The 13793-nt window shown below is 33.5% G+C and overlaps 1 protein-coding gene across 2 annotated transcripts; it reads right to left on the bottom strand.

Moving 5' to 3' along the window:
• Positions 1-349: 349 nt before the first annotated feature.
• On the bottom strand, positions 350-13226 carry LOC128192938 (PDZ domain-containing protein 8-like). Of its 2 annotated transcripts, none has more exons than XM_052866038.1 (22): positions 12927-13226; positions 12272-12563; positions 11945-12063; positions 11750-11828; positions 11458-11544; positions 10871-11128; positions 10262-10475; positions 9693-9802; positions 9153-9239; positions 8978-9060; positions 8725-8809; positions 8243-8632; positions 7947-8042; positions 7340-7483; positions 6885-6991; positions 5903-6124; positions 5102-5177; positions 4896-4990; positions 4394-4524; positions 3751-3791; positions 2684-2881; positions 350-2439 (listed from the first exon to the last, which is right to left on the bottom strand). In XM_052866038.1, the coding sequence occupies exons 2-22, from the start codon at positions 12419-12421 to the stop codon at positions 1747-1749; spliced, it is 3465 nt and encodes a 1154-aa protein (XP_052721998.1). In that variant the 5' UTR covers positions 12422-12563; positions 12927-13226; the 3' UTR covers positions 350-1746. The 2 variants fall into 2 exon arrangements, with proteins under 2 accessions (XP_052721998.1, XP_052721997.1); XM_052866037.1 differs by lacking the exon at positions 3751-3791 and adding an exon at positions 3480-3721 and having other exon boundaries at positions 12927-13224.
• Between the last annotated feature and the right edge of the window lie 567 nt (positions 13227-13793).

The raw sequence follows: 13793 nt of genomic DNA, 5'->3' as shown, positions 1-13793 counted from the left end.
AAAATGACCTTAATCAAGTTAAAGTTTTGAAGAAAAAAATAGACAAAGAATACACAGTCAGTATCATTGCACTTTTATAAATAATGAAACAATTTCCTGCAGAAAAATGTCTTCTTAACACTGTACAAGACTTAGTATATTAATAGAAAAAATACTTATATACTACTAGTTCTTGCAACAGGAAAAACAAACCAAAATAAAGAACAAAAAACAAAAATATACACGAAGCAACAATCTCTTTCTGTGGAATGTTTCTCTTCCAATTGGTGAAAAATAACAAACAGGAATGTGAAATTTAACAAAAAAATATCGATCCATAAAAACATAGAAACTGGGTATATTATTTTAAAACAAAGAAAAGCAAAATTATTGCATAATACTTATCAATCCAGGTGGTCAGGTAACATTTTCATTATCAAAAAAAAAAAACTAATAATAAAATAAATAACCAACAACATGAAACAGAAAAAAATCAATATTTCAATTATTTCATTACAACTAAACCTTGTAATTCATATTTAATAGGGATTTGTTTTTCTGTATTGGTTTAGAGGCAATAGCATGAACTTGCTTTTCATTCCAGCTATAAAATCCATGTCAAAAAGGCCCAGTCATCATAAAACAAAACAATTTATTATCAAGTAGATAAATTGTACTCTTTTCAACAAAGAGTTCTTGGGGAAATACATATAGTAATATTAAACCTACGTTTTTTAACATACACTTACCCAGATATTCACGTTCTATGAGTATTCTATAGGTTAGGCACAATGCGAACAAATTCATATATACTTAGTTTTCATAAATAAAAGTTTGAACACAGATGTAAAACTGAACTTGAAGGAGAAAAGAGAACACATTCAATAATTAAAAGGCTCAATGTTCAGAGTGAAACATATATCAAATTGGTAGCATTGTTATACAGACAGTACATGTATGTATTGTATCAATGAAAAAATAATTCAGATCCTAACAAGCACTTTTTAAAATTGCATTTCATACAGGTAGCACTTTAGAGAAACTTCTCAATCACTAGCAAATCAGCTGACCCGTATATTCTCCTGATACACTTAAAATATTTACCGTAATTAATTTTGAACGTATAAACATAAGTAAAAAATGCAACTGAAATGACTCAGATATAACATTTGTACAAGATTTTAAGTTTTTACACATATCATATTTTAAAAAGCATATACATGTAATAAGATTCTCTTAATTATTTGCTTTAAAAACTTAACACAGTCTATTATAGCTTAATATTCCAGTATTGTCTCTTTTATTTTTAAAATTAATTAATAACACTTAACAGATGAAATGACAAAAAAATGACTAAGTAGAGAACTTTACTAATGTTACCATGACATCAGGGATATTAAAGAGAATATGATTTTTCTCTGATAACATGCATTGTATGGCCTTATTTTCTATCACAAGTTTGATATCACAATAAGCTTTAAATAAACTCATTACAGGCAAACAATATGTATCACTTAATGGCTTAAAAATCTTTAATCTCCCACATTCAATCCACTTGTACGGGAGACTAAATTTTATCGCAAACATATCCAACTACACCATTAATTCCTTAAGTGGCTGTCAAATCAAAAACATTAGACATGTACGTGACATTTCCCAATGCATAAGCAAACATCTAAAAAAAAAAACTGCAAATGGACAAATGTACTGAATGTGTTTTAAGGAAAAGAACCAATGGTATTTTTTTTTTTTGAGAAATGTATAACTTTACTGAATGGAATGGGTTATGGTGTCCTCAATGTCACTGGAGTCTGTTTCCCCCTCTGACTTTTCAATGATTTCAGTGACAGTGTTGAGGACATCAGCCAAAATGTCTTCCTCATCAACATCTGTCCCAGGCTGTTTGAAAGACAGTAAGCTACCTTTATCCTCTTCTTTTTCATCGATTGCTGACTTAAACATTTCATCCTCCTCCTGCATCTGATCAGAATCTTCTGAATCTTGAGACATGTTGGAGGGATCTTCCATGTGCATTGAATCATCTTCCTTCTCTGGAAACAATGTAAAATCCTCCACATTCTCCTCAGGGGAACTAGCAACTTCAACAGAGATAGCAGGACAGACAATTTGGACCTCAGCTTTGTTTAGACTTTTCCCCAAATTTGAATCACTACTCTTAGTCTCCTTCAGTGGCTGTTTGGTGTTTTTATCAATGCTTGCAGACGACATATCTGAACTTGCTCTTCTCTGTTTCTCTTCCTGTTCTTGATCTAGACAATACTGAAGTCCTGCACAGTGATGTAACATCATCATCATTAAAGCTTCCACTTTCTCCTCAGACTTTTCGATCTGATTACGCAGCAAGGCTTTATGAGCTAGATCAATGGTTTCCTCCTCTGCTTTAACAAGATCCCTTTTATTCTCAGATTCTTCATCAATTTCCTTTTGAAGTTTGGATACCTGTAATAATAACAACAAAACTGTCATAGAATATATAAATCATTCATGTATTAGTACATGTACATTTCCCCTCTAATTCCAAGAAAAGAAATCTTCTGTGAAACACTAAAACAATACCTGTGTTAATGCTGTCTCTTCAGGATCATTGCAAAATAGTTACTATGTGCTGAGTATACTATAGTACATGTATATACTAAAGAACTGGGAAATCAATATAATAAGAATCTCTCAAATCTGACCTTACCATAGCATCAAGCTTGGCTTTCCTCTCTGCCAGAGATAGGTCGGCATACAACTCCTTCCCCATTTCTTTGGCAGCCATAACAACCATTTCATCTAGGTTCTGCCCCTTCCGTTTCTTCTTCATCCCTGCACTGATCATCTCTTCCATTTCAAAGTCAGACTCATCAGAAGTGTAGTCTGAGTTTGCCAAACTTCTGGACTGTGCAAGGTAAATGGAAATGATATCATACTTCATAACAATTCTTACATTCACATGTATATACATACTTTAATCAAAGAACAGGCTCTCTCTCTCTCTCTCTCTCTCTCTCTCTCTCTCTCTCTCCAATTTTCATCCACAGAATAATATTTTCATATTACATAATCTCTTCCTTTTGAGGTATCTACAGTAGATTTCTATTTTATGTGAGTACTTAATTCTGCGATTCAACCGTTTTGAATCAAATGGCGAGAATATAAAATCAGGAACGACAAACTTTTATCATAGTTTTATTTACTGTACATCAGTCCAAAATATAAAAGCAAGTCTTTAAAATTTGCATATTGCAATCTTATGTGGATATTATTTCCTCGTGTATAATTAGGAATCTACAGTATTTAATAATGTTCATGCACATTCTTTTCAACAACTTCAATAACATATTATTACAAAATGTCTAGAGCAATAATGATTACCTTTATGTCAATACCCATACATTGTGTATTTACAATCCAAATCAAAGCAGGTCATTGCTTTGTGTGAACAAAGTAAAGAATATATTATTACGTAAGTATAAAACATATTGAGTGGTGCTTACATCATCCACACATGGCTGAGACAGACTGGAGACAAAGTGCTGCAGGGAACTAGTGGAGTGTGTATGTGTCACTGTGGTGGCAGCAAACCGTGAACCCTTGCCTAGATCTGTCGCACTCTCAGTATTGGGAGCAGAATTACGCCTCCTGAGGCTGGCGGGGCTAATGCTGGGGGAGAGGGTGTAGGGGAGCACATGGGTTGGAGTGGTGGGCTTGTGAATGGGGGGCTGAGGGGTAGGTGTTGCTGAAATAGTGAACACAAATTTGAATTACTTTTGGATGTGGGACATAAAGCCATGAATCATTTCTTCTTCCTGAGAAAAGCAATTAAAGTAAATTCTGATTAGAAACTTACAATATAATATACTTTATATAGGGTTATTTTTGCCCTGTGTAATTTTCACCCTTCTACACTTGGAAAGAGTTTAGCCCTGTCCTACATGTAAATTTGCCCAGGCACAGTTGTGTTGAAAGAGAGATCATTCAAGGCAGTGGAATTTGCCCAGTCTTAAATTCACCCAATGACAAGGAGGGCCAAAGGGGCAAAAATAAAACCAACAAGTCTCCTTGTTATAATCTACTTTATACATGTACTGTCACCGGCTTTGTTTTTTCCTTGTATTTTTCACAATGCATTTTGAATTTTAAATGTCTACAAAATGGTGTTACAATGAAAGTGAACCTTTTTGCATTTTCCTTTTATGAACTAACTGGTAGTCTTCTTAAACCAGTCCTTTAATATCTTGTCTATCTGTTATAAATTAACTAGTATATATTCTTGGTTGCAAAACCTATTTGCTATAACGGTTACCAGTTTATCACTGGTAAATAACATATACGTCATCTAAATGAAAGTTTGTTATTAGTGTATGTTTCAAATCAGCATGGAAAAAAAACCCAAAGCAATGTATCTTACTGGTCTTTTTCTGAGTAAATTTCTTCAGAATGTTAGTGCTGGTATCCACAATCTTTTTCTTCTCAACTTCTTTTTTCACCAACAAAGGCTTCCATGGAACTGTTGGGTCTGATTTTCTCATTGGTCCGCTTCTAACAGATAAATATTCCAGAGTTTGATTTATTAAATGCTATGTAATGTTTTGCAAAATTTACATGTTCAAAGCTTGTATATACTATTCATACATTTTGCTCCAAATTGTTAATACATGTAGTAACCTGCCAGTTTAATGATAATTAATGCATGTATGTACAGTATTTTTGACAATGAATATAAAGTCTTGGACTTCAATTCTGAAACTAAAATTACAGTAAGCCATACATAAGATAAGCAACCTGAATAGACTATACATACAATTTATATTATCAATAATTATGTAACCATGCATCTTCATGTTATTTTTTTCAACATAAATAAACCCAGAAAGGAGAATCAGAATGATGTATACACTATGTTAACTTACTCAGTACACAGTGTCTCGGTCTGGTATTTTTCTGCACATTTCTTGTGACATTTCATCTTACAAAGGGAGCATAAGTATGCTTGCTTTAACCATATCTAAAGAAAATGATAAACTTTGTAACTAAATTCAATGTAAAATAAAAATACAAATTCTTATCTTGATAACTGGTACACATAAACAAGTATGTGTAGATTCAGTAACATTACCTTCTTTCCACAGAAGTTGCAATAGGTTGCTGTTTCGAAGTTTGTCAATATCAAATCATGTTTTCCTTTTTCAATTCTGCGGGAGAGCAAATAAATATAAACAAATAAATATAAACAAATAAATATAAACAAATAAGTATTGATATTTATACATTTATGCATTCAAAATGCTGAATAAAATAATGGCATGAATCAAAATAGTGAAGTATCTTGTCAACTTAACAGTACATTAAAGAAAAGTAGCTATCTGTGTTATATAATATTCTGAACCCATGATGTATTGAACCAAAGTTTAAAATATCACTGCAATATACTGACCCCCCCCCCCCCCCCCCCCCCCGACACAAATAAAATATTGAGCCCCAGGTTCAATTTATTATGGCCACTATATATTGATCCCCCCTCTGCTTTTCAATTGCTATTGGAGAGGGAGTTAAAAATATTATGGCCGCAATAATTTGAACCCCTTCCTATTTCCAATTCCCTTTGGAGAGGGGGTTCGAAATATTATGGTTGATATATATTGAACCCCCCTCTATTTCCAATTCCTTTTGGAAATGGGGTTCAATATTATGGCTGTGATATTTATGGACCCCCCCCCCCCCTTCCATTTCCAATTCCCTTTGGAAAGGGAGTTCAAAATATTTTGGCAGCGATATATTGAGCCCTCCTCCTATTTTTTTCTAATTCCAATTGGAGAGGGGGTTAAAAATATTATGGCCGCAATATATTGAACCCCTCTCTAAATTTCATTGCTATAGAAGTGTACATGTATCTAAAAGAAAAATGGTTTCCCCTTACTTCTTTGTGGCTCCTTCAAGAGCCACCTCTGCCATAGTTGCAGGAGCCCTCTCCTCCTTTTTGATGGTGACCGGTACTGGCACTGGGAGCTTCCTGGTCATCTGCTTACGCTCCCTATCCCCAAGATTATGGGGATGGTGACTGAGAGACAGAGTTATGTCCCCAAAACACAGAGCTGGATCAAAGCCGGGGTGCCCTGAGTAGGAGGCAAACTTACCTCGACTGAAAATAAATAATCAGTAGAAACTAACAACTTCACATGTATGTTCCATGATTCCTAAATAATTTATTAGGGATGGGAATCACCAAAAATTTCTGGTTATTGTAATTTTAAGTTCAGTCGATGAAACGATTTTAATATTTTCAGAATTTTTAAAATATGTGAAAAATACCTGCATTTTGGAACCCGTATCGCGATACATATTAAGCAACAACAAAAAAACCAATACACTGGTATATCAATATAATGGCACATCACTTTGAATTATCAGACATATATATTTAGAATATCATAATCTACCGGTATTCAATTTCTGGAATAGATAAACTGATCACAGTATGTCACTACTTTTAAACCAGTAATATAAACTGAATTTTTTAATTCTTTTTTTGCCATAGTATTTTTGGTAACCTCACTGTATGAATTCCATTGGCTTGAACTTAACTAAGTAATAAAAACTGATTTAAACTTGTTTTTGTTTCAATAAAATATATTTTCAAAGATTCCAACTTTTTATTTTGATAGTAGATAAAATCAAGAGTTTACACTCTGCCTTGGATTTACACTTTGTCTTGGGTTTACACTTTGTCTTGGGTTTACACTTTGTCTTAGGTTTACACTTTATCTTGGGTTTACACTTTATCTTGGGTTTACACTTTGTCTTAGGATTACACTTTGTCTTGGGTTTACACTATGTCTTGGGTTTACACTTTGTCTTAGGTTTAAACTTTGTCTTAGGTTTACACTTTATCTTGGGTTTACCTGGCGCCGGCCCGGGCCTCTGTGGGCTCCAGAGCCACTGTCTGCTGTGTGTCTCCCTGTAGGGTCATCATGCAGTCCAGACAGACGTCCAACAGTGGCAGGCTCACCTGCACAGAATACCAGATTACATGATCTGTTTCATAACATTAAAGAGAGAAGTGGGGTTATATATAGATTATGTACCGGTATCTATTATATGTACATATAAATGTACAGTTTAATGCTAGAAATTAAACACATATGAATTTATATTACTTTTCTCAGACCCTACAGAAATATTACACCGTGCAACATAGAGACTTATGTATGGAATCTGTAATCAATGTAATTAACACATTCTTTTCATACAATATCATATACATGTACCTAGTTATTTCAGATAAAAACATTTTCTATTCAAATTGTTATAACTACAAATTTTCTGTTAGTAACCATCTATCACTACATGTACTTACTTGTCCCACAGGAAAGACTTTTGAGGGCTTGACAATTTTATTCTGCTTGTCAAGCTTCTCTGGTATTTTGCAAGACACACAGACATTCAAGAACTTTTCATCAGCTTCCACATTGAAGGTGAATGTTTCATTCCAGGTGGGATTCTGCAATTACCATAAGCAATACCAATTGATATAAATGCATATGTATTTACAATCAAAATGAAAGATTTTTACCTGATAAAGATAAATTTATGACAACATTTTGAAATGTACAACATGTATGTACATGTATTTGCAAAGATAAATTACATTTGAATTTTGGTTGTTTTGTTAAAAACAATTTGCACACATACTTTTTAACTCCTCTTCTTCATAATATTTGTTTAAACTGATATATATAGACAGAAGAATCTTGTATCCTAAGATTTTTTAAGTCCAAATTAAAAACAAAACAAATTCTTCTAAGAGGGTAATCTGTATGTAGCAGTATGTGAAAAGGATACATGTTCATACATAATTATATCTCTTCTAGATCTGAAGCCAAACTACACCATTACTAGTACATTTTATTTAGCTTTCATTGACAAATAGAGTTGTAAATACTACCTTAGCTAATACAACTTACAGAACATGAAGGAATTTCAATGGTTTGTATGATATCAAAGTTTTCATCCTCATCTTCAGAATTTTCCAATGGCTGTCCTTCAGCTGACTCTAAAGACTACAACAAAAAGAATGCTTCGATCATGTTTATCCTAAACATTGTATGTAATAAACCAGATTTTAAAGAAAACTTGTGTAAAATAATCCACTTTATGTTTGCTTCCATCATTAAATTTCAGAGGAGCACCATTGGTGATCTTAATTGAGTTTGGATTTGGATCTTAATATTGGGATAATATTTTTTACCGGTAAACCAACCTTAATGGAGGATGCATCACTCTGGCATCTGGCCTTAAATTCTGCATCTTCAAAGGGCAATGATCCAGATGACCCAGATGGGGAAGTTCCAAGTTGAGACAAATTTTTATCTGAAAGATTTCTCCTGATGGGCAGAGGGCTGCCTTTTGTCTCCGTTACCTGTAAGTTTGCTGGTGGCTCATTTATTGTATTACTTTTTAACCTCCCCTTCAAAAGAGTCTTCCCTTTGCCCAAGCCTGTATTCACTAGATCCAGTACTCTTTTCTGTGGACTGCTTGATGGGGAGGGGAGGGGGTAGGAAGTTTTAGCCACTTGTTGGGTGTTTATACTGATATTGACAAAATCCTCGGAGCATTCTGATGTTTTTGTTACATCACTCTGCGGAAAATCCTAAAATTAAAGGGGCAAATTATTATCAAAATCATATCTGTTAAAATCATGAGATGGAATGCTTATTAACTTTTTCTAAAAAGCAAACTTACTTTGATGCTGACATTATCCTCTGTTATTTGAAGGTCATGAGGTGCATGATTTTTCATCCGTGCTCTCTCTATTCGAACTAAAAATCTGTGAAATACATTTTAATATCAGACAGAAACACATGCTTTTAACTATCATAGTGAAGAATGTCAATGGCTCTAAGACGATATAATCTATACTTTTTATATCATGATTTCTAGAGCATTTTAATATGAATCAATGAATTCTTTTCTACAGAATGGGCTATATCTATACCTCTCTCCAGCACCTTTAAATAACTTGGCAGCCTGTTTGGATGTAGTCACTTTCACATTGTTAATGTAAGTCAGAATATCTCCCTAAAAAATAAAGATTGAAGTATTCAAAAATCCTCCCCAGCATTCACAAACTGTGGATATTCAACTTAATGAAACCTAAGTTGATTACTTACTTTTCTGATATCTGATTTGTCAGCTGGAGAATCTGCAGTTATAAAGTCCACCACAACTACATCCTCGTATTTATCCAGTAAGAAATCCTTCAGAACACAAAAATTATATGCACATCAGTTTTTAAAACCATTTTAACAAGGACTTAGACTTTCAGTAGGAAGTATCTATTTATTTCTTGCATCAAAACAAGTGAAAAATGACACTGGTTTCAAGTGAAATATACACCGATTGCCTAGTCTTAGCTCCAAAGCCGGAAAAATCTTGTTGATTTCAAAGACACGTGGCTGAATGGCCAGCAATGAAATAGACAGACCTACGTCACATTGCTGTATGACACAACTACCCAAAATCCAAGCTCTTGTTAGAATGGTTTTATTTACCACATACTCATCTCTCTTCACTCCAAAAATTTCTGTTTCAGGTTATTCAAGTTAAAATGAGCCAAAAAACGTTTCATTTTGAATAATTACACCCATTGAAGTGTTACATCGTTTTAAACTTGCAAATATTGAAAATGTTCATATAGTCTAATTATTAACCTCTTTAAAACTGAGTCCTATTGACTCTGCAGAGCCTTTGATGATCTCTATGTCCTGAATCACCCAGATCCTTTTCTTCTTTTCAAGTAACTCCAGCCAAGGACAGCTATCTACAAATAAACATCAAGCATTTGAATAAATTTAAAAACTTGTATCCAACACTGTTAAACATTTTTTAAATGTTGAAAATTATTTTTTTAAAGCAGGAAAAAGGATGTATTTGTGTTATCAATACACTGTACATGTATTTTACTTCCAAAAACATTGAACATCTCTTCTACATAGTACCAATTTACCTAATCTAATGCTTAACACCATTCAGATGATATACTGTGGTTTCATCAATATTCGTTGAATGCCAATTTTTCGTGGATTTCATTGTTAAGTTGATCCACGAAATTAAATGTTCATTGAAGTGCAATTTCTATTAAGATTTTGTATTGATAGGGTCATTGGCCTCGAATTTACGTATCCTTGAAACTGTGATTTTCACTTTATCCACGAAAATTGATACCCTTGAATATTAATGAAACCACAGTACATGTATCAATTGTGAATCAATCTCTTACCAACAGATAATGTGCAGTAGAGAAGGGAATCTGCTGGAACGTCGATCAAGCGTGAACAGCCCTTAATTGTGACAGTCAGCTTGCCTTGACCTATCTTGGCGCCATTAACAAAGAGGTCTTTCTGGGGGACTCTGGGTGGAGGGGGAGTAAAAAAAGGCTTCATCCTAAACTTGTAGTTAGGCAGTGTGTGCTTCTTCCTGATGGTTCTCTTTATCTGCAGAAAAGAAATGTGCATGATTGTTATAAATCAGATCTTAAATCTAAAAACAAAGTAATGTGCTACAACACACTAGATAATTAAGACTTGAAGTTATGTCTACCTTAGCTCTGTGAAAATATCATTTATCTTAAATTTAAAAAGTGTCTTGTTTTTGTTCATTTATACCTGTCATCAAATTATAACAAATGTAAGGTTTTGGAGAGAATAATTTATTTTTTAAAAATAATCTGTACTTGGCAAAAAAAATGTGACTTCTTCTTCTGCAAGGAAGCGAACAATTGTTTATTAAATAGATACTTCAATGCATCAAAATATATGTATTGTATGCCAGTACATTTCATCAACACTTCAAATATGACGTACAGAGGTACGTTAGCTGTCTTTCCCACCTGCTTAATGATCAGTGATGTAAGCTGGGGCGTGGCCCTCCCTCCAAACTTAGACTCCACCAGAAAGTCTATCTGAGGTTCCTCGTAGAAGGAAAAGGACCAGTGGGTGTAGGGTTTGTGGGAGAACTGCAGCCGGGCCCTTCCCTGGAGGTTCATGACCGTAACCGAGAGAAACACCTGCTTTCCAAGAACTAGGTCAATACCCAGGGCTAACTGGAAACCACCCCGGTAATCCAGGTCAACTTCTACATCTAATTTCTGGAATTATGAACATGTTGATTCTTTAAATTATTATTTCATTAGCCTATAACCATTCAAATAAACATACGGTTTTTTTTAAGTTTAACTTTAACTATAGGTATATATGTATTAATGCATTTAATATGTCTAATCTATTTCATAGGACAAAATTCTTTTGTAAAAAAAGTTTAGTAATACCTCAATGAGACAGAGCCATGTGCTACATATATGTGTATATATAGTTTCTAGTCTTTTTATGCATATTCATATAAATATAAAGTTAATGAATATAAAAGAAAAGAACATTGATAAATTTGAACAGACTAGCCTATAGTTGTGATACTTGCATCAATTGCATCTTTCTCTATTTTGGTTCCTTTAACAGCTACAGACTTTATGACAGGGAATGCTGGTCCTAGATTGAACTCCTGAACCTAGAGTAACAGAAACTATACATTTTTAAAGGATGTTCGCCATGCCTATATTACCGGTAACATGTTTTATTTTACACATGGCAACATTTGGTTATACATCCACGCACCATCCAGATGCAAGCAGAAACAAGATCGGTTCACATTGGTACCTCCATCAGGAGCAATCTGGTACATTTACAATCACATAAAATAAATTCTAACTTACTGTTATCTGTTCTAGAATTCTTCCTGCTGTTTTTTGCATTAGCTCTGCAAATTCTAAGTTCATTTTCTTGATAACCCATCTGACAATATAAATAGGAAACAATATGTAAAATATGGTCATGCATCTTGTAAGAGGTTTATATACAATGAAACAAACTAAATCAAAAATGCAAGCATATGATACGTAACAAACTACCTTCTGATAAATTGTTTGTCTTTCAGCTCTCTAAATAAGAAGCAAATGATCAAGTTTAAGGCTAAACAGCTCTCTTTCTGGTCTTTCTTCAGAGCTTCTTTTAAGGCTTCAAACAGTTCCTTAAAGAAAAAAAAAAAAAAGGAAAAAAATTATTGTTCTAAAACTAGAATAAATTTGGGTGCTCATAAATATTTTCCTTAATAAAAAAAGTAGTGATTTTACAAATTTTTATATAACGAAATCAATTGATGGAGTTTAATATAACTGCTAGGAAAAAAATACAACATACAAAATAAAATAAAATTCCCATAAGAAAAAGTTTGATACCTTTGGTAGCTTGAAGTCAGTAAACTGTGGACGATTTTTGATTGGCTCAACTGGCGTATTATTCAGCTGGTTTCTTAGGAAGAGGAACTGGACAAGGAGAGTGAACACAACACCAAAGATGAAGGAGCACAGAATGGCAGTCACCAGCATTCTCTCTGTGAATGTTTATCTCACGTAACCATGGTCTGAACGATCAACCTCCAGTTTCAGAGGACATACTAGCAAACCAGTGCTTGGAACACAGTCGCATAGATTAGATTATCTTCTTCTTAAAACCTTTTCAAAATGAATCCTACAAAGCAAGGAAATTCAAATTAAACCATACTGAATACAAAATAGATATCTATGAATAATTGTTTAATTTCAATAAAAGCACATATATTTCCAATCATCCTTATGCAATTCACTGAATTGCAAGTCACTGCATATTTTTTAAGGCTGGAAAGTCCGGAATATAACACAGTTAACGTTACATCAAATACCATTTTTATTTCTGCTTTAATGATTTTATTTCTTTTTTTTTTATTTCCTCCTCAAGATAATTTTTAAAACACAACATATTTACAATGTAACAATGAGGTTGAAAGGTCAAAAGAAGCCTTTTTAAGTTTAAAAAATAAAATAATAATAATAATACTGAATGTTATTTACTTACTCTTTAAAATAGACTAATGTGTGGGCGGGTAAGAAGTAGAGGTAATTCGGACGTCATATCTCTGCGAGTTTTAACCATAAGCGTTCACAAGATCTAGAGCCTAGTTACATTATTTATAAAGAACATTGTATATTAATGTTACATCACGGAACAAATACCACTCTTCCCATCAGTGGAGGAAAAATCGATTTGCTTTCTGCTAGCTTGGCTTCTGTCTGTTTACAAAGGGAGACAACAATAAGAATTCTAAATTTGCAAAAGAAAACGCACGGAAATAAAATTCCCGGGAATCACCCCTCCAATCCAGTGTATTATTAATAATATTTTCTCGCCAACATGTATACACAATAGTGAAATTCTGCGGGAAAATACGTATTTCCGATTCATTGAGAGACTACACAGAAATGGAGCATATCCAGCGTATTTTACTGTGGAAATACATAATTATATTTATATACTGGAAAAAGTTCAGACCGGGTCTGGGGTATAAATAGCAGCCAATGAGGAAAATGGAGGAAATTTCAATTTTCTTGCCACCTTTCACTTCAGAGGATAAATTTCTGAATTTACACTTTAATCAGCAAAAACTATAAATTAAATTTTGTCATGCAACTAAAGTAAACTGAAAGGCATCTCTAGATAGTAAAATAATCATTATTGATGCATTACTACTTTAGAAATTCATATTCAAAATTTTGAAGTGATCCAGAAATTCAAATTTCCTCAGATTTGATTGACAGATGAGAAATCGGCTTTTTGTTTACATTCCTACCGGAAATGCCTATTGCTAGAGACGCACAGTAAATGGCGGGACAGCTTGTCTTACCTCAAAACTGAATAACACTAAGTAATCCTTCTTAATTGATT

Source organism: Crassostrea angulata, chromosome 7 (genome assembly GCF_025612915.1).
Source record: "Crassostrea angulata isolate pt1a10 chromosome 7, ASM2561291v2, whole genome shotgun sequence".
NCBI lineage: Eukaryota > Metazoa > Mollusca > Bivalvia > Ostreida > Ostreidae > Magallana > Magallana angulata.
The sequence above is the reverse complement of the archived record's forward strand: the minus strand, read 5'-3'. Positions and strand labels throughout refer to the sequence as shown.

Coding starts and splice junctions, on each gene's coding strand:
- LOC128192938 (XM_052866037.1), bottom strand. CDS start 12,421: ATGCTGGTGACTGCCATTCTGTGCTCCTTCATCTTTGGTGTTGTGTTC. Junction 6,992..7,339: donor AAGTCTTTCCTGTGGGACAA/GTAAGTACATGT, acceptor TATTCTGTGCAG/GTGAGCCTGCCACTGTTGGA. Junction 5,178..5,902: donor CTTGAAGGAGCCACAAAGAA/GTAAGGGGAAAC, acceptor GCTCTCCCGCAG/AATTGAAAAAGGAAAACATG.